The 19,359-nt window shown below is 39.4% G+C and overlaps 1 protein-coding gene across 6 annotated transcripts in view; it reads right to left on the bottom strand.

Annotated features, from left to right (window-relative positions):
• CARMIL1 (capping protein regulator and myosin 1 linker 1) overlaps window positions 1–19,359 on the bottom strand; it is a 194,559-nt gene that overhangs the window by 29,591 nt on the left and 145,609 nt on the right. For all 6 annotated transcript variants that reach the window (XM_027678778.1, XM_027678811.1, XM_027678794.1 and 3 more), the window contains 3 exons: window positions 17,854–18,029; window positions 15,794–15,881; window positions 12,982–13,131 (listed from right to left, as the gene is read on the bottom strand). In XM_027678778.1, the coding sequence (XP_027534579.1) occupies window positions 12,982–13,131; window positions 15,794–15,881; window positions 17,854–18,029 (414 nt within the window). The remainder of the gene's footprint in view (window positions 1–12,981; window positions 13,132–15,793; window positions 15,882–17,853; window positions 18,030–19,359) is intronic.

Raw genomic sequence — 19,359 nt, 5'->3', positions numbered from 1 at the left:
TCTCCAAGTTGAATGGGAACTGCTCCTGTAACAACAGTGCAGAGTGTTTGTGGCAAAAGTCAATAGCCACAGTCTGTATTAAACTTCTGGACAAGAAAGTGCTGTGTGTTCTTGCACACAGCTCCTCTCCTTTACTTTCCTACTGTCCCCAAGGTTAGTTGTTTGTTTGTTGAGGTTTTGTTTTGTTGGGGTTTTTTGTCTTTATTTTCTTTTACTTTCAGAAACTTTGGCTTTATACAAGAGCTCTCAGCTAACAGTGATTCAGGCAAACCTCCTCATTATTCTCATTTTTGTATGCTACCCACATACACATACACTCTTACTCAATTTCTCTGTCAGAATCTACATTCTCTTTTCTCTTGCCCATCTTCTATACTACCGTTCACTATGGCTGCTCAGAGATTGCTGGGGAGACTGTAGAATCCATTGACAAATATCTGAAAACTGAAACAATCTTAAAAAAAGTTCTCCAGCCCACTTAAAAAATAAATCTGCAACATGGTTTCCCTTTAAGATAGCATTTATGGCAATACTCCACCGGTTTCTGTGTATTTAATGCATAAGTGGGAAATTTATTTATATTCTACAAGCAGCTGGAAATGTGATTAGGGCCAAAGTGCAAAGCAACACACATATAAATGGAAGCAATCCCAGGTTTTGAGGGAGTTTACAGTCTATGGTCCTGATTCAACAAGGGCTTATGGAAACTCCTACCTTCCAGACTCCAGTGATCTCACCAAAGTAGTGCCACTACTGAGTCACTTAAAAGTTAAAAGGTGCTAAATAGCTTGTGGGTGGGGAGTAAGGAGGGAGAAGGAGGCACACAGCAGGCAACAGGTTAGACAAGGAAGCACCATTAAGCAAAGCTAAGACTAAGGGACTTGCCTGAAGTCACCAAGGAATCTGGCTGCTCTGCAGGGAACCTAATGCCAGTCTTCAGCCCCCTGAAGTGCTACAGACCATGAGGCCACTCAACGCTTATGTTTGCTCTCAGCATAATTGAAAATAAGGTAGTCTGCCTCCCAGTGTACACGGGCCATTCCTGAGATGAAACACCAACCCACAACCAAAAATTCCCAAGAAAACTAAACCCAAACAAAAGCAGAAGATGCATTGGGGAATCATGACAATGTGCCATTGGGAATTGAGATGTCAGAAAAAATACTTTAAAGGATTCTTACAGAACAGTTTTAATCAGTGCTATACCCTTTCAGCTATATGTATTTTGTGGGGTATGCCTTTTTAAGAGAGGTATAAGAAAACAGGGCATTTTATTGCAAATCCTGCTGGTTTTTTTGCTGTAAGGAATGACCTGTAAAGCTGCCATGACACTACTTTAGTCAATCAACATTTCCCATGCTGCTTCTAGTCTCCTAACTCCTTTTGACACAGCTGTCACACATCTGTTGTCTCATTGAAAAAAAATAAAAATCTTCAGGTATACTTTATAAAGCAGAGCAGTAAACTGACCAACTCGGTTTTTTGCATATGAATCTTTGCACATGCAGGTGCCTCACCATCTGTATAGAAAACCTTGGAAACTAGAAAGTTGGTATTGCTTACTTCAATTACAGAAGATTTTATGACATGATTTCCAGGGTAAAACCCTGAAGCATGGCTTCAGAAATTCAGCTACATACTTCCCACTAGCAGTGATAGTAACCTGAATCAGTGTCCTTAGAATCTCCTCCTCCAGTGCCATTGTCCTTGGAAAGTTAAATGCGTGACAGCTAATGGAGTATTTTACAGTAGACAGGAGAGCAAAGACCCTAACATGTTTTTTTGACACCAAAGCCAAGCTGCAATAGGCTGCTCTTTTTTGATACCACTGTCCTGAATGTAGCAGTTTTGCATTTTTACATCAACAGAGGATCTAGTCCTTAACTTTATCTTTCAGAGTTCTGTCCTCTATATGGAATTACTATCTATAAATATATATAGTGTAAATAAATATGATATACAAATAATCCATATATGAATTTCAGGAAATAATTGTTTATTTACTTCCCCAAGAGTTGAATTTTAAGAGAAATGGTTTTGAATTAATTCAGTGCTACAGTACTGAATTAATTCAATTCATCTCATCTAAACCAGCCTGACCTTTAGAATTACTTTGTACAGAAACATTTTCTGAAAGAAAAGGAGTAGCACTGCAGTTAAGATAAGCTCAATAGATTTGCCCTTGAGCTTGTTTTATTTTACTAGCCAAGAAACTTTTGCTTTTCTACTTGCTGAGATACGGCTCATGTACTCTGTGATATTTCATCAAGCATTTTAATATATTCTTTTAATTAATAATTCTGCACTTGCATCTTTCAAGTCATGTAAAATTCCCACTAATAAACATAACTGCATACAAACAGTCAAAGCTTTTATTATGAAAAGTAAAAAATCAGATGCATAAACTAAACTGAGTGGTTCCTAAAACTATTAAGCTGAATGTTTAATTTCATGTTCTGAATTAGTACCCTGCAAGGAATTTTGCCTAAAACTACCACCTGCAAGAGAAAAAGCAATTCTCAATATCATCAGTTCTCTTTTCTACTCGCTCATGAAGATACTAGCATCTTCTACATCAGCTGGGCTTCAAGATAACCAGAGAGGATAGTTCCAACCACCTTAATTTTTACAGTTCTTTTAGTTAAAAACTGAGTGTAGAACAGAGAGCTGCAGCAGGTCTGATGGTACAAACTACCTCAAGTTACCACAACCTGCTTGCTTGTCATTGTTCATTACCTTCAGCTGGCAAACAATCATGCAAAAATTACTTTGTTCATGATCTAATCTTCCAAATGATCTATGATCTAATCTTTACAAATAAAAAGCTCTTAAACTCCGCAAGTATGGAGGGGGTGGACAACTGTTTAAGATATCCTTAGGCAATTTTTTAAAAACAGCTATCACATGTATCAGGTGCCCTGGGCAAGCATATCATAAAAGCAACTCTGAGGCAACATACTCCTGAATGGAAGTTCAAGTCAGCTGGAACAGAGCTCAGAGCAACCTGATCTAGTGAAGGATGTCCCTGCTCATGGCAGGGGAACTTGGAACTAGATGATTTTTAAAGGTCTCTTCCAGTCCAAACCATTGTATGATTCTGTGAACCTGTCTGCCTTTCAGCTTCCCAGGACTGAGAACCAACACAGCTTCTACATCTCTCCTTCCTTCCAACAGCCTGAAGTGAACAGCTACCAAAAGGAAAAGTAGTCATCCAGGCAGAAAACACCAGTCATTTTGCCCCCACTGTTAGACCCTTTGGGGGCAGATGATGCATTGCCTGTAGTGACATTTGATAGGAGAAATGCTACATGGAGACTTATCACAGTGAATCAGATACAGTTTAGCCTGGATGGAGAAATGGACTAGTAGACTGTGCTCAGAATTATGATGGGAAGCTTTACTTCAGAAAACCAAGGCATACTTGAGCTGTTGTTCTTTTCTCACTGAAGTTTGCATCAGACATCTTTCCAGCATGCACAGTAAATCTTTATACTCCTCAGACACTTTGAGATATACTAAAAAAACCCCCCTCACCTTTCTGAACTTAAGTCCAGTCAGGAATTACTATGTCAAGATATTTCCCTACTGAAAACAGGAAATATCTTGACAGGAGACTAGCAAATATTCTAAGACCCTGTCTGAGAAACAGAAATACTTGAGTAGAGTATTTGAGTTTCTTTTCTGAAACAAACTGATGGAGCAGGTCAATCATATTTACCCAAGAGAGGATGGCAAAACTCAAAAGCTGATCTGTGGAGTGACAGTACCTAAGTGTAACACAATTCAAATAACGTTGCTTGGTCAGGCAGTCATGAGACAGCACATGAGCCTGGGAATGACAGAAACACCATGAAAGAGGAGGAAGAAGCCTACCCTGCAAAACAGGACTGCTCACCCACAAGCGTAGAATTATGTGCTGCCTGGCAACAAGACGCTGGATTCTGCAATTTCTCAGAGAGTAGCAGACACGAGCTACCCCAGGAGTATCTAAATACAGTATATCTAAATACCAATAAGTATGGCATTGGAAATGACGCACCACTAAAGTGGACAAAATAAAAAGAGGTTCTGATCAACTTTGAATGAAACTAACCCGAGTTTTCAATCACTTTGTCTTTTTCTCTTGCTCTTTTTTTTTAGTTTTCTTTAATATCTGCTTACTTGAAGATTTTTTCACCAGTTTAAATGCTTTTGGTTTCAGATTAGTATTCTAATCCTGTCACTAGTGACCTCAAAAATTCACAGTAATTCAATCTTTACTAATATGAGATAAGATCTCACTGCAGAGATACATCCACCACTTTGGCTTTAGTTGACCTAAATAACACCAGAAGAAAGTATCTGTTTACCTCTAAATTCTCCTCTAGTCTAACAGAAAGACGTTTTGAGAGTAAGCCTGACAGATTCATGAATAGGACTGTGTGATGCACTTGTCAATGATAGGAAGGATGAGATTTGATAACTTGGAAGCTGTCTTCTAGTCTTTTGGCACTATGTATATTTGATTTTATTTATTTATCTATTTTGAAGTTCCCATTCTGGTAACCCATCTCATCCTAACCTGCTTTTCCTTGACAAAATATAGCAAAATCTAACAGTACTTTATAACTTCCTGCCCTAAAAAAGACTTTCTTTCACCTCTTCCTGTGAGCAACTATTCTTTATCCCTGCAATATGAGGTATCAATTTCGCAGAGCAAAAATTTGCAAGCCTTATGTTCTTCTGCATGAAGTGAGAACCATGAAGCAGTCTTAGTGAGACAGACTCATGCATGTGCTACTTTCAGTAGGTTGTCCAGATTTCCGAGTAAACAAGACTCTCCCATACAACACATATAAGTACCTCATGCCAAGTTATTCATTTGAGTTGCTGGAAGAATCAAAAAGCAGTAGAAAGGACCATGCAACCTATACAGAAAACAGCTCAACCATTTGAGACAATAGTTGCCAGATCCTAACTGAATTGAGACACATCAAGGCTGCAGACGGGTGTGTACTACAGTAACAGCATTATCAGAGGTTATTCTCATGCTGTTTGCTGTTGTGCCTCTGCAAAAGATCCCACAGTACAGATTTTGGCAAGAACTACTCCAAAGGAGCTCTTGCTAATCTGTCATGGGAAATAACAAGAAGGTTCTTACAAACAGAGGCTGTGGGAAAATTATTCTGTATCTGTTTGTGCTGAACATCAACTGGCTCCTAGTACCTTGTATAGTGCTGTGTTTTGGATTTAGCATTAAAACAATGTCGATAACATGTTGATGTGTTTAATTGTTGCTGAGCAGTGCTTACACTACGTCAAGGACTTTTCAGCTTCTCATATGGCTCTGCCAGCAAGGAAACTGGGGGTGCACAAGCAGTTGTGAAGGGACACAGCCAGGACAGCTAACCCCAACTGACCAAAGGGACATTCCATACCATATGGTATCATGCTCAGCTTATAAAGCCAGGGGGAGTTGGCCAGGGGGTGGTGGCCTGCTGCCTGGGGACTGGCTGGGCATCAGTCAGGAGGTGGTGAACAACTGCATCGTGCATCACTCGTTTAGTATATTCTACTACTATTACTATATTACTACTATTTTTCCTTCCTTTTTTTTTCTATTAAACTGTCTTTATATAAAACGACAAGTTTTACCTTTTTTCTGATTCTCTCATGCATCTCACTGAGGGAGAGTCAGTTTTGTGTTTAGCTGCCTGCCAGGCTTAAATTGCAACAACTACATACCCTCCCCTCCATCCTCAACACAAATCTGTGTCCACCAGAGCAAAACAAAGCATCAGTATTATGGGAAGACGCAAGCGCCTGATACAGAAGTGTCACCACACAGAGTACCCAGCAGCTGCATTCCACAATTCTCGTTTTAACCCAAGCAGAAAACAGCCTCCAATTTTACACTACTTTTTTTTTCTTAAACAAGCATGGAGTGCTGTTATTAGAGGCAGTTTATGACGTTCTTAATTTACTTCAGATTGTGCCAATAATGTACCCAAAACAATGAAAAACAGCTTTGAATTCTGACTAAGAAATCTCAGTTGGTTTAAGAAAAACAAAATATATATCAATTATCTATCATCTCCTTTCACTCAAAGACCAAGAAGAGACATTGAAAGCAAGGGTTTTTTTAGAGTATTTAAGCTGCGAACATGTAACCCCTCATAAGCCTGTATTCTGTAGTCTATACATGTAACAGACATTGAATAAACATGGGTAAGGACCTCAACAGGCAGTGAAGAAGCTGCAAAACTATATATAAAGGAACCCAGGAAAAGACAGATAACAAATATTCACATTAAAGTTAATGTATTCATAATACTAATGGTGAGGCTAACACACAATTTGCAAATAAACAAGATATTCACAGGTTCTGTAAAAGGACCATACTGGCTTCCTTTTTATTTTCTCAGCTAGGGAGAAAATTTTATTTTCTCCACGTGTAGGAAAGGGCTTAGGGAGGACACTGGCACTGTGCTGTGCTCCTCCTGGGTGATATTTTTATAAACTGTCCTAGTTCGGGGTGAGTCAAATATTACTGGACTCCCACTGCAGTAGATTTGCTTGCATGCCTGTGATGGAGCCTCTTCAGAAGCCAAGAATGCTCTCACATACCATAATGCCAATTTCTAGCTTCCCACAGAGTCCTGTATTTACTACACATCAAAGGCCCATTTCTGCTAATGCATACAAGAGAGAAACTCAAGTGTCACAATCAATTTAATCCAGCATTCATCCAGGCTGCTGCCTTTGCCCTCATCCCTGTCTGCTTGTTCCTGCCGCTCAGGATCTGTTTTGTGGACTCAGCCAGAGGACTAGTCAGTCTGTAAACTAACCCGGGAAAGAAATCCTCCATAAAAAGCTTAATTGTCAGCTGAATCAATTCCCACAGCCAGTTGGTTGTGAGGCTATGTGAACACTAGTACAAGCATGAGGGTGTGGGCAGAAAAGTGCTAGCTGTGTGCAGGGGAAAGTGGAAATGCTCTTTTCAGCAAAAATAATGATTTTTGCTGGATTAAGTCAGTCACAGAGCTAGAGCTTTATTTATAGCACAGGAGAACATACGGAGTCCAACAGGAAATGGGGTTTTATTGCGGTAGGTGTTCGGTCTTTCATCCAAAAAAGCTGACTCTCTATGCCTGAGACAATTCTGCTGCAGGCAAAAAATGAGCAACAAGAATCAGATATGGTAGTATGTCAGGGCACACCAGAGAACCTCTACTTTAATTTTTCTTCCTACAGTATCACTGCACCTGTGCCTGAGTCTGTGCCATGATCTTCTTCTGTCAGTAAAACAGAATAGGTTTCTGTTATTTTAATTCTAATTTGCTATGGGGGCAGGGGAGAGAAAAGCCTTCAGGTGGTGCTCTAGGAGTTTTCTTTTTCCTTTTTATAAAAAATAAATTTAATTCTGGTGTGGTGAGCGCCATTTCTCCCTTTTCTCTGAAAACACTGAGGTCCATACAGTCCTTGTCCTTCAGAACACACAGGGTGCTAAGTCTTCACCTGGATACTGGACTCACCTGCTAAATCTTTGACAATGGCTAGCTAGTACATTCTCAAGAAAAAACATACACCACCAACCCACCAGTGTTCTGTTACTTCTGCAAATTTTCTTCTCTACTGTACAGATGAAATCTATTGATCTATAAAGACTAAAACTTTATTATGTTAATTATTTTTTTAAAAAACTTTTCTCCATTAAAGTCACAGAACAATTTCTGTGGTTGAAATTAGAAATAGATGAAAAATGGCTAAGATTCAATATTCATTGCAGGCAGTTCTTTCTATAAGCCACAAGCTTTTTTTTCAAGCACAGTTTACTATCCAAGCATTTCGATCTTACACTCAAATGCTTTAAAGAATAGTTATAAGCAAACTTCTGTATTACAAGCTACAATTTCTTTACATGTTTCAAACAATTTCCTACCATACCTCTTCATAACAAAAATAACTTCTTCTTTGCCCTAAATCCAATACTTACCCTGTCTGTATGCTTGTTACTACCCATAGTAATAAAATTATATTGCTGAAATGGATATTTAGAAGATGGGTATATGGATTTTTAGCAAAAAAAAGCTATTTCTCTCAAAATGTCTTTAAATAGTGGCTCAACTCTAGTGATCTCCCTTTAGTATTCTGGAAGCAAAAACAATATTCAAACAACTAAAAAAGCCGAAAAGGCTGACAACATAACTGTTAAATACAATCTAACAAAGATGCTCCATTACCTTTTGATGGGGAATTGAACATTATTTAATCTCTCTTACTTCTGCAAAGAACTAATGGCTATAAAAGAATAAAGTACAGCTTGAAGCATTGTGCAAATAAAAATCAGTTAGTATCTACCAACACAATTACACATAACAAGACTCATGATAATCAATCTCAGTAAAAAAGGGTACTTTATTAAAGTAAGATTTACAATGCATGTATGAGTTTAAAATGTGTCATACTTGTTATATACACACAGAAAAATTTAGACAAACCATAGTATTTTATGAAGTTAATTCATGATTGAGTCTAAGCTCTGAAAAGCAGGTCATGGTTTAACCTGAGAACAGTAAGTAATTTTCTGCATGAAGATTTTTCTTTCCATCTTACTTGCACACAACTTCTATCTAAAGACTTATTACCATCAATGCAGCTCTAAAACTAAGACAGCTGTAGATTAGGGAAACATCAATTTACTGTACTGCAGCTCAGAGAGATCAGAAACTCTCAGATGCATAATGTTCCAGCAGTCATATCCTACGCTGGACCAACTCAATCGCTCCCAGCGATCTTCACAACTCATTTAACAGACTAGCAAATTCTGGTATGACTGACAAGTCTTTCATATTATGGGCTCTCACGCCACTGTTAAAGGTTGGATGAGAAACATACCCTAAGCTGAAGCTAATAAATGTTAACTGCACAGTTTGGTATTTAGAAAGTCCTAATTCCCGTAACAGAAAATACTAGTAATAACATTTAAAAGTCTATTTTTCGGTGGTGGATTTCATGGGCCCATTTGTGACATTTAATTCTGTCTTGTCTGCGCTGTTTACACCTAACTTTGAAGCGGATGGATAGCAACTTTCTACTATGTCAGGGAAATCCTCCCAGGCACAGCCACTCTGTATCCTGCTTGCGAGTAGGTGGGCAGGCTCTGAAACACATCAGTGCCTGTTTGTTCACTCTGTCACCAGAACTGGAGGTTTCAGATCTTTATGCTGCCAGTCCAAGTGTTCCAAACTTTTCTCTGTTCCACTTTCAAACCACATATAAAAACAAATTGCTCGTATTTTATTATCTATACTCATACTCATAGTCATTCACCTAGCTTCAGTGCTATATAATCTACCTGTAATCATAGAGTCAAAACTGAACCCAGATCCAGATTTTTTTTTCAAGGGGAGCAGGTGAATAACAACATAATGCTGTATACATTACCTCAGCCAGAATACTGATGCTAAATAGGCTTGCTGAAGAAAACAAGAAGAAAGTGATCAGCCTTGCTGAAGATAATGGGGTTTGCAAAATGAAAGCCATTTTGCAAATGGAACAAAACGCAGCTCCCCTCAAAGGGTGGTCCAAGCTCAGTATCTCTCCTATACAACCAAAATCCCTTCTTCCCAAGACATCTTGGCAGTTAGCTGGAGCAAGCTGATAGACAGGGCTTAGAATAGGCAAGTTTTTCCTGGCATCCCAGCAACACGATCAGACTCATCCCATGTTCCAAATTCTTTTGGCAATAGGAGATTAAACTCCCAAACAAGCATAATACCAAGCTGCAATTCAAGGTTTCAGGTTTGAGGTTTGCAGAACACACAGTCAGGTGCACCATCTACTCAAAAGGCCAAGATCTGCTTTATCATCACACTTCGTAAGGGCTAGGGATTTCCAACGACCAAACAAGGCAGCATTCTGGACTAATGCCATTTTGGAAGTAAGATCTAAATAGCTATTTCTCGTTTAAAATTAAAAATAATCAAAGAAAATTAGGTCCATAATTATAGTTCCTAAAACCATATGCCTCTTTTTCAAGCAGAATTTCTCAGCAACATATCTGTTTCTTGCACTGACCAGTTCACAAAGCATTCACTGATGCTCCTTTCAGAAGGTTCCTCATTTCCACGCAAATACCTGTGCAACACTTAAATGCTCCCACAAATCACATTATTTTTATCAAGAGAATATCTGAAATCCATAGGATTTTTCCACAGCTAAAATATATAATTTGGAAAGTGCTGTCTTTGAAGGTATTAACTCCGCACAGAAGACACATTCTTAACATGCTTTTAGTTGCAAAAAACTCAGTGAGAGCACCAGCTCAGTAAAAATCCCTGTATCACTCAGCATTTTGGGGCTATCTCATTGTGTGAACTTCAACAAGGCCAAGTGCAAGACCCTGCACATGGGTCGGGGCAATCGGAAGGGCAAACACAGGCGGGGCAGAGAATGGATTAAAAGCAGTCTGAGAAGAAGGACTTCAGGGTGCTGGTGGATGAGGAGCTCAACATGATGTGGCAATGTGCACTCACAGCCCAGAAGGTCAACCATGTCCTGGGCTGCATCAAAAGCAACGTGGCCAGCAGGTTGAAGGAGTTGATTCTCCCCCTCTGCTCTGCTCTGGTGAGGCCCCACCTGGAGAGCTGTGTTCAGCAGCAGAACCTCCAACATAAGAAGGAAACAGATCTGCTGGAGTGCGTCCAAAAGAGGACTTCAAAGATAATCACATGGCTGGAGCACCACTCCTATGAAGACAGGCTGAGAGAGTTGGAGTTGTTTAGATTGGAGAAGAGAAGGCCCCTGGGAGACCCTACAGCAGCCTTCCAGTACCTAAAGGGGGCCTACAGGAAAGCCATCGAGAGATATTTTACAATGGTATGTAGTAATAGGACAAGGGGAAATGGCTTCAAATGAAAGAGGGTGGGGTTTGATCAGATATTAGGAAGAAATTCTTTATTGTGAGGGTGGTGAGGCACTGGAACAGGTTGCCCAGAAATGTTGTGGATGGCCCATCCCTAGCTTCTATCCAAGGCCAGGTTATATGGGGCTGTGAGCAACCTGGTCTAGTGGAAGGTGTTCCTGCTCACAGAACCAGATGATCTTTAATGTCCCTTCCAGCCCAAACTATTCTATGATTCCATCTATTTATCTATATATTTTTACAACAGCAACCAACATAATTTGCAGCCAAGATCCAGAAAGCAGCTCTCAAAGATGGATGACAGTTTTTAATAAATGGATTTTTTAGCACTGACTGAGATTACTGTCTCATGTTTATTTGATGCTTCATTCTCTTCAGAAATTAGATATTGATGAGAATCTGTCACAAAAGCATTTGAATCTCTATGCAAGCGAAGGGTGAATGAAGACAATGAAGACAGATATAAACACTTCTGAATATAAGTACAGTTAGCATCTAATGCATCTTCTAAAGAGTGTAAGCATCATCATGTTTCCGTTATTTTAATATGACCAAAATGAAAGATAACAGCTGAGTTAATATGATGCTTTCATATAACCATGGTGATATAAGATAAAGACAGGAGCTATTTTTTAGATTTCCAGTATTATTATTCTTAACAGGCTGTAAGAATAAATTTAAAGGTGGAGAGTGGGGTGTCAAAATGAGTCCTTACCTTATTTTTCTCTATACGAAGCCAGCATGCAAAAACTAATTTACAGGTACAGGACTCAGATGCCACATATGTTACCGGGATGACTCTCTCCCGTAGGAGTTTGGGCTCAAAATGATTACTGAATGTTGGCCACAGAATGCTTTTGAAACTTGATAGTAGCGGTGATGAGCCAGATGATGCAATCAACACCACAAGTCTGACAGGGATTTGTGATGCTCAGATCAATTCTTGGTGAAAAAGGAGATTGGAAGAGAGAGAACCTATTTTAAGCTGATATTTCCAAGGAAGGTGTGCTTTTGTTTAATAGCTAAGTGAGACCAACAGATAGCTGCTGCAGAAAGGAGCAACTCTGCTGCTCCTTCTCGTGTGCTGTACTTGTTTGACTCTGCAGTACGTCTGTTCAGGGAGCTGAATCAACAAACCCTCTACAAAACAATGCAATCAGTTTTTCTGCCATTTTAGCTTCTTCTGAAAGCACATGGCCAAGGAACCAGGTAGGGGGGTAGAGAAGAAAGATCATCCCTTGCAGACATGACCACCTATTAGACTGACTAATTTGTAATAGAGAAGCGCTCCCTGAAGTTCCTGTCCACAGTAGAGTCCCTCAAGAGACTGAGTTGGGAAGAGGAGGATTTGAGATTGAAAGCAGTTAGCAACCCATTTATTTGTAATCCTGTGGATTCACATCTTTTAAAGGATCGTGCTATGGCATGGAGTCATCTTTATTATAGTCCCACACATGGGACTTTATAAGGCAATTTATGTTCAGCATTTTTACTGGATCTCACACTCCTAACTCAATTACTTTTGAAAAGCTTGCCCTCTGGGATCACTTGCAGCCCAGACTCAAGGTTTTAAGACTTCTTCCATACATTCAAAAGCTAATTAAAAAAAAATAATCAACTTCTGTTCAATGTCAATAACATAACTTCCAAGCAGAAATAGTTTTTGTCACAGGTGAGAGGAATCCATGTCAAGAAGAAGGAAGACAAAGGCAGAAAGCAGCATGTTGTCAAAGGATAGCATGGTCCATTTTACTACTGCAACTGAACCTCTGTGAAACTGTGGCCAGTGGAAGAGATGTTTACTGTATTAGCATGACTGTAGCAGTGTATGCAAGGGAAAGGCCCTTGAAAAGGTACAAGGAAAGGAGAAGTGAAGAAATGGGAAAAGCTTTTCCTTTGCTGAACAGTGATATGCAATTGACACAAAATATTCCAAGCAAACATTTATTTCTTCTAGAAGCCAATTCCTAACTTCAGTTTTCTGATACCATGAATTTGCTAAATGGTATTTTGAAAAGAATTTTTCCTCCAGTTACTTGCATACTTAACCAAATGGGCTGAGGAATGTGTCTTACCATACAAGTGTCCAGATCCTCCAAACGTTCTATCTCTGTCAACTCCTCAACTGTGATGATAGAGCGTTTAGTTGGTTTTTCTTCAGCTAACTCAATCTCCAGCGACTCTTGCTGTGGAAGTGGTTTGCCACGTCTGGTCAAATGGTCAGCCTGGAGACAAAGATAAAAGACAAGAACACACCAGTCAAACTTTAAAAAGACAAACCGAACACAACCAGAAGGTTTACAGAACTTCAGTGATCACAGGAACCTAGAAGACCAAGTACAAAAGCCAAGCTCTGTTGTGTGTGCTAATTTTCACACTGGGTTTGTTTTATAAAGAAAATAAAAGTGTGGAAGGGAAGCTTTCTCCTAAACCATTTTTTTTTAATTAACAAACACAAAGGCATGTACAATTTCAGTTAATATAATTTTTCTAATTATTCAATGGCCCAATGTTATCACCTGCTATAGGAAAAGCAGGACAGCTTTCTTAAATACCTCAGTTCTGTTTCACTGAAGAAACAGATAGGGAAAAGCTCTAACAACAATAGAACCCATTTTTAGACCTGCATAGCAAAAACTGTTACTAAGACCACAGAGAACGTTATGTGAACCACCCTGGATTGTACTTGGAAGCAAGCGAGTTCATGCTGTCATGAAAATGATGAAATATTTTCTAGTTCTTTTGATAACTAAACAGAACATTAAATAACACCTGTCAAAAGCAAGTATTTCAAGACCAGCTAGCCCAAATCAGCAGAAGCCTTCAAAAAGGCAGCTAGGGAGAGCTGAGTCCACTGTTTAACATCAGCACAACTCCCAACAACCAGTGGATTGCGGTTTTGTTAACCATCAAAAAGGGTAAACAGATGACCTGAGTCAATTACAGTGCACTGAGACTAGTGTCTACTTAGGAAAAACAACTGGAGAGCTCCTATGAATTTACCTTCAAGCACACTAAAATAGCTACAATAATAATTAATGCTAATCATCATCACATTAGGCAAACTGAGGTCTTCTCAAACAAGGTTTATTTTTCAAAGTTGCTTCAAACACGACTATGTCAGTGCAACACTCACAGACATTTGTAGGTGGCTGAATTAGTAGTAGGTGACTCTCCAATTTAAGGAGCTGGCTCAGAACTGTTTCAGTGCATTTAATCTTTTCTGTTTTAAGAACTAGCTGCCAGCTCTCAGATTGCAGCTGTCAATTGAAGATTAACAGTGTTAAATTAGACAGTAGTTCTTCTACCAGACTTTTGAGATCTGTACTCTTCAATGTTTTCACCAGTGTTATGCTACCTGAAGGAACCCGCAGCTAACAGAAACATTGGAGAAAGAGACATGTTACTAATGCAGGCCAAAATGGATAATAAAGTAAATCAATTCAAATCAAATGTACAGACAATCATTCCTTAGTAACCAAGAGCAACTAGAAACTATCTATGGACACAATCCTGAAACGCAACAAGTGCCAAGCATCCAGAAGCCATTAGTGAGAGGGAGTCTAGCAAACCCTGCTCTGAAAATGAGCTGCCACTGAAACTCTGATGAAAGGATGGAATTCTTATCTTCTTGGCTATGTAAATACAAGGAGTAAGGAATATCAGGAGAAAAAACATTCCACTCCTGTGTACAGTGTTGGTTAAAACATTGGAATAGTCAGTCTGGTTCTGGAGACCATAAGTTTAAATGAGGCTTTTAAAACAGCTGGAGAAAGTGCAGAGGATTGTCACTGGAGGTTGGAGAAAATGACATACTCTGCAAGAATCAGGGTATGTCCAAGTTGTGTAATACCACTGGACAGAGATAGCCCACTGCTCATGCCAGCTGAGCCTCCTCCAGGACAAACTGGAGCTCATTAATGTGGCCACTCCCACAGCAGGCTGCTGCTGCTGCTGCATAGCTCCCGAGACCAGAGGTTGTACCTTTACATAATGCTGCTCTGTATTACAAAGATGCATGCTCAAATAACACAGTCTTTTATTTAAAAAAACAGAAAGGAGGGGGAGCAGAAAGAACGATTTGTTTTCTGTGTGTAAAGACTTTCATAAAGAGAAAATAAAGAGAAATATATATAGTTCCCTTATCTTGTGGAGAAAAGCATCTGAAGAAATTCATGACTGCAAGCTGAAGCCAGAGAAATTTCAATTAGAAATGAAGAGAAACTATAATCAGGAGAATGAAAAACAGTACTGGATTGTCCTTACAGACCCCCATTGCATTAGAAGCAAAAATGTTTTTTCCATAGATACAGGGTTGTTTATTCTTCTACTCTTGATGAAACAAGTATCTTTATAATAATAAGTATCTGTGCCTCCTGACAGCTCAGCACCTTCAAGTAGCAAACTTTGTTTCCTTCCCTATGTTCCTACTCCTTTCTCTTCAAACTGGATACCTAAATTTCTGAGATAGCCTCAAGGTATATGTTCAGGGAACAAGGTCTCAGCAGTCCCTAAGGAATTCTAAAGAATGAAATCGTACCTCTCATTTCATGAGCAACCAACCCTTATTATCTCACCATGGCAAATACCGTCATTGTTCTTAACTAAGGACTCAATGCTGCATCCTGATGGTGTTTTTACTTCTAGGTCTGACAACAGCTCAAAATATGATAGGACAAATATGTAATACAGTCTCTTCCAAGGTTGCATCTTTCTTAAAGCAAAGAGGCAAGAATCCCAACATCATATTTCAAATGATGTCAGGATGTCAACGAAAATAAGACCAATTTCAAAACAGAGCTGTGAAAGGAGAAACTGAACAAGTTATGAATGTAAATGGCATTGTTAAGGTCTGGCATATTAGATATCAACCAGGGAAATACTCACCAGTTTGTGATGGCAATGGGAAAGTGCATCCAGAATTTCATCTACAACTCGGTCAGACAGGAAAGAAGCCACTGTCAGCTTTACTTCACTGTGTGAGGATTAAAAATGAGAGAACGTTTTAATTCACGCAGGAGAATTTTGTCTTTATTACACGTTCAACAGTGTGACGATTATCCGTAGTGCTGTCACTTTATTTGCAGTAAAACGTTAGAGGGTGTCAGGATACATGACTGCAGGTTTCAGAAATAAACTCATGAATCACACAATAAACACAGGAGCCTCTGTACCATATTTAACCTGCTTCTAACAGTTTTCCATGAGATGAAATGAAAACATCTGGGTAAAAGAGCTGAATAAAAATCAGAAGTGAAACTCAGCAAGGAACACTGAAGTCAGAGAAACATGAATCTCAGACAAATGGGATAGGACAGTGCTGCCTGTTTAACACTACTACATTGAACACTACAATCCATTCATTTCCTTAATTCCTTTTTTGTGTTTGCCTGATAGTTGAAGGACAAGTGTACAATGCTGGTTCTCCATCACAACTTTGCTTCTTCTTTTGCTCTAGGTAACCACTTTCTGTCCCAAGAACTTCACGTCAGCCATTCCACCTACACACATATATGAAGAACACCAACACACCCTGCACACTGAACTTAAGTTTCACTGGTAACTCCCTGTCAAGGAAATGTGTACCCTGAATTGCTCCCTTGGGGTCCCATCTTTGGCGACAGTACTAAAGACTCAAGCTGTGAAGGGCAGCTGATTTGGAGCTCACAAGTGCGTATGCCTGAGCTGCAGCCAGAAGCTCCATCTCTCCTGCCTCTGCTTTCAAGGCCAATTGTTTCACCTCACGCTTTCCAGCAAGTGACATGATTTTGTTTAATTTTTTTATGTGTGGACTGAGCTGCTTTGGAATAACAAAGCTATTTCTGTGTGGGTCTATCACTACTGCTGCAGAAAGCCTGGACAAAAATGTAAGGAACTCCTTGGAAAGGCAATAGGGAGGTAGAATGGTGGCCAAGCCACAGTGGGAACAGAATGAGAGTGCAGGGATCTCTCTAAGCTACCGATATTAATCTAAAATAATATAAGGCAGGAAGGGTGACAGTGTGGCCACCTCACCCCACTGACAGTTCCAGTTCCTACAAGTGGAAAAGCTAGTATTATTGTCTTGGGGTCAAGATTTGTTTGATAGGACTGAAGTGAAGAAAACTGACTCCCTGAACCAACTTAAACACTCTGAAGGCATAGCTAAAGGCTTTAACACCTTTTCCTGCCTATTTTGCTGTACTCTGCAAAAATAATTTCCAAGTGTTACTGTTTTCTTCTTCTGCAAAGATATTAGCATCACAATACAAAATGACACGCTTTTCCATCAAGCAGAAAGGAACTGAGAAAGTTTAAGTACAGGTCAACCACATTATACTGCATAAATATATTCTCTGGTATACATTTGATATGAAAAAAAAGCACCAAAAGGTCAGGTAAAAGCCTCTTTTTTAAAGGAGAAACTAAGAGTTATTTAGGGTAACAGTTTCTGCTCCAGGTTTGTGGTTTGAATATTCAAGTTTCCATTTCTTAAGTATGCCTGTCTGCTGTGCAAAACTCCCATACAAAGTTTTAAAGTGATTGCTATGGCTACAGGACAAGACCAAATGCAGCAACAGACAAAGCACTGCTACCAGTCAAAGCAAATAGTCCAATTTCCTTCTATTACATTAATTCAGTGTTACCCAAAAACATAAAAAGATTTTAAAAAATGTATCAGTCATGAAAACATTATTTATGTACCAGAAACCAAATCTTTTACTAAATAAAACAGAGCACATGCATCAATGATCCAACATCCCTAGAGATTCCAAATATATGAATCTCCTGAATTAAGTTCACCAGACCTGTAGGACAATTTCCTGCTCTTTGAATGGCATAATATAGTTTCTTGTGAGCCACAAAAGCATTCCAAAATTCTTCTATTACACAAACACATACACACACACACACCCCCCAATTCCAAATTCTATGACCAATTTTGTTAGATTAGTCTTTTAAAGTACCTAATTTTATTGAGGATATCAATTCCAGATTGCTCTAAGAGGACATTTTTCACAAAAGTGCGTGGGATGGAAATCTTCTCAGTGCTAGCCTCAATCAGGTCTTCACGGATGCGAGCTTTCTTCATTACATTTGGGCAAAGGTTTTCCGCTGCATCCACCATAGACTCAAGGAGCGTCTGCAGCACAGTAAGCAAAAAATAGCATTACATATTGGGATTTAGTTTAGCTGGAAGATGACAGCATTATTCTGGTGAATAGCACTACAACACTTTGAGACTTGTAGTTTTGACAATTCTTCTTCCTACTTTCAAATCCATTGCAACTCAGCTGCAATAAAAGATATTTTACAAAATACAGCTTTGAAAATTAACATACTTATTTAGAAAACGTCCCACAACTATACTTGCTTGCCTTTTCAAATATGAAACTTCTCTATGTTTAACTGTCAGAACAATAAATTAGCTTCTCTTGTGTACCCACCACTGCAGTGGATGCTCTGCTGCAGCTGCCTTCCCTCTAAACTGTGCCCTGAATAACCAATTTCCATCAATACTCCAGACCTGCCAATTTGTAAGAAGCACCAGCATATGAAAAAAGGAGACTACCGACAACTCAGTATGCTGTACATGGCTGAAATATACTAGCCAAATATGAAGAAGTAGCTACAAGTGTGATTTGCAGTGGGCATGCAAACCTTTAACATATGTATCTCACTTACATACACTTAAATCCACAGGGAACTTTAGGTGCAGGCAACAATTTTTATTCCCACAGAATCACAGAACCGGCGAAAGGTTGGAGGTCATCTAGCCCAACCTCCCTGCTCCAGCAGGTTTCCCTAGAGCACATTACTCAGGGTTGTGTCCAGGCAGCTTTTGAACATCTCCAGTGAGGGAGAGTCCACAACTTCTCTGGGCAATCTGTTCCAATGCATGGTCACCCACACAGTAAAGAAATTCTTCCTCATGTTCAGGTGGAACTTTCTGTGCATCAGTTTCTGCCCATTGCCTTTTGCCCTATTGCTCGGCACCACCAAGAAGAGTCTGTCTCCATCCTCTTGACACCCTCCCTTCCAATAGCTCTATATAAGATCCCCTCTCAGTCTTCTCTTTGGCCCAGCTCCCTCAATCTTTCCTCATAAGTGAGGTGCTCCAGTCCTCTAACCATCTTTGTAGCCCTTTGCTGGACTCACTCCTGGAGTTCTATGTCTCTTTCTTTTTAAATGACTGATCAAAATCCCAAACCAGAAGAAAACCATACACACTCCAGAAATAAGACCACATTACAAACCCCCCAACTCCCTCAACTTTATTTTTCTTAGCGTAAGGTCTCTCGTACTGACAGTATCTTCCCTCTTAAACTTTCTCTTGGAAAAATGTTTCATAGAAATCCTCAATGCTATGAAGTTACGTTAGGAAGTCCCTTTCAATCGCATTAGATTTACCTCCTACCTGTGCCTGTGAGAGAAGTAATTCTGAATTAAATCCTCTTTTATCACCTGCTCGT

Source organism: Neopelma chrysocephalum, unplaced genomic scaffold (genome assembly GCF_003984885.1).
Source record: "Neopelma chrysocephalum unplaced genomic scaffold, ASM398488v2 Primary Assembly neopelma1_22b, whole genome shotgun sequence".
In the NCBI taxonomy this organism is placed as follows: Eukaryota; Metazoa; Chordata; class Aves; order Passeriformes; family Pipridae; genus Neopelma; species Neopelma chrysocephalum.
This window is presented reverse-complemented; position numbering and strand designations above follow the sequence as displayed.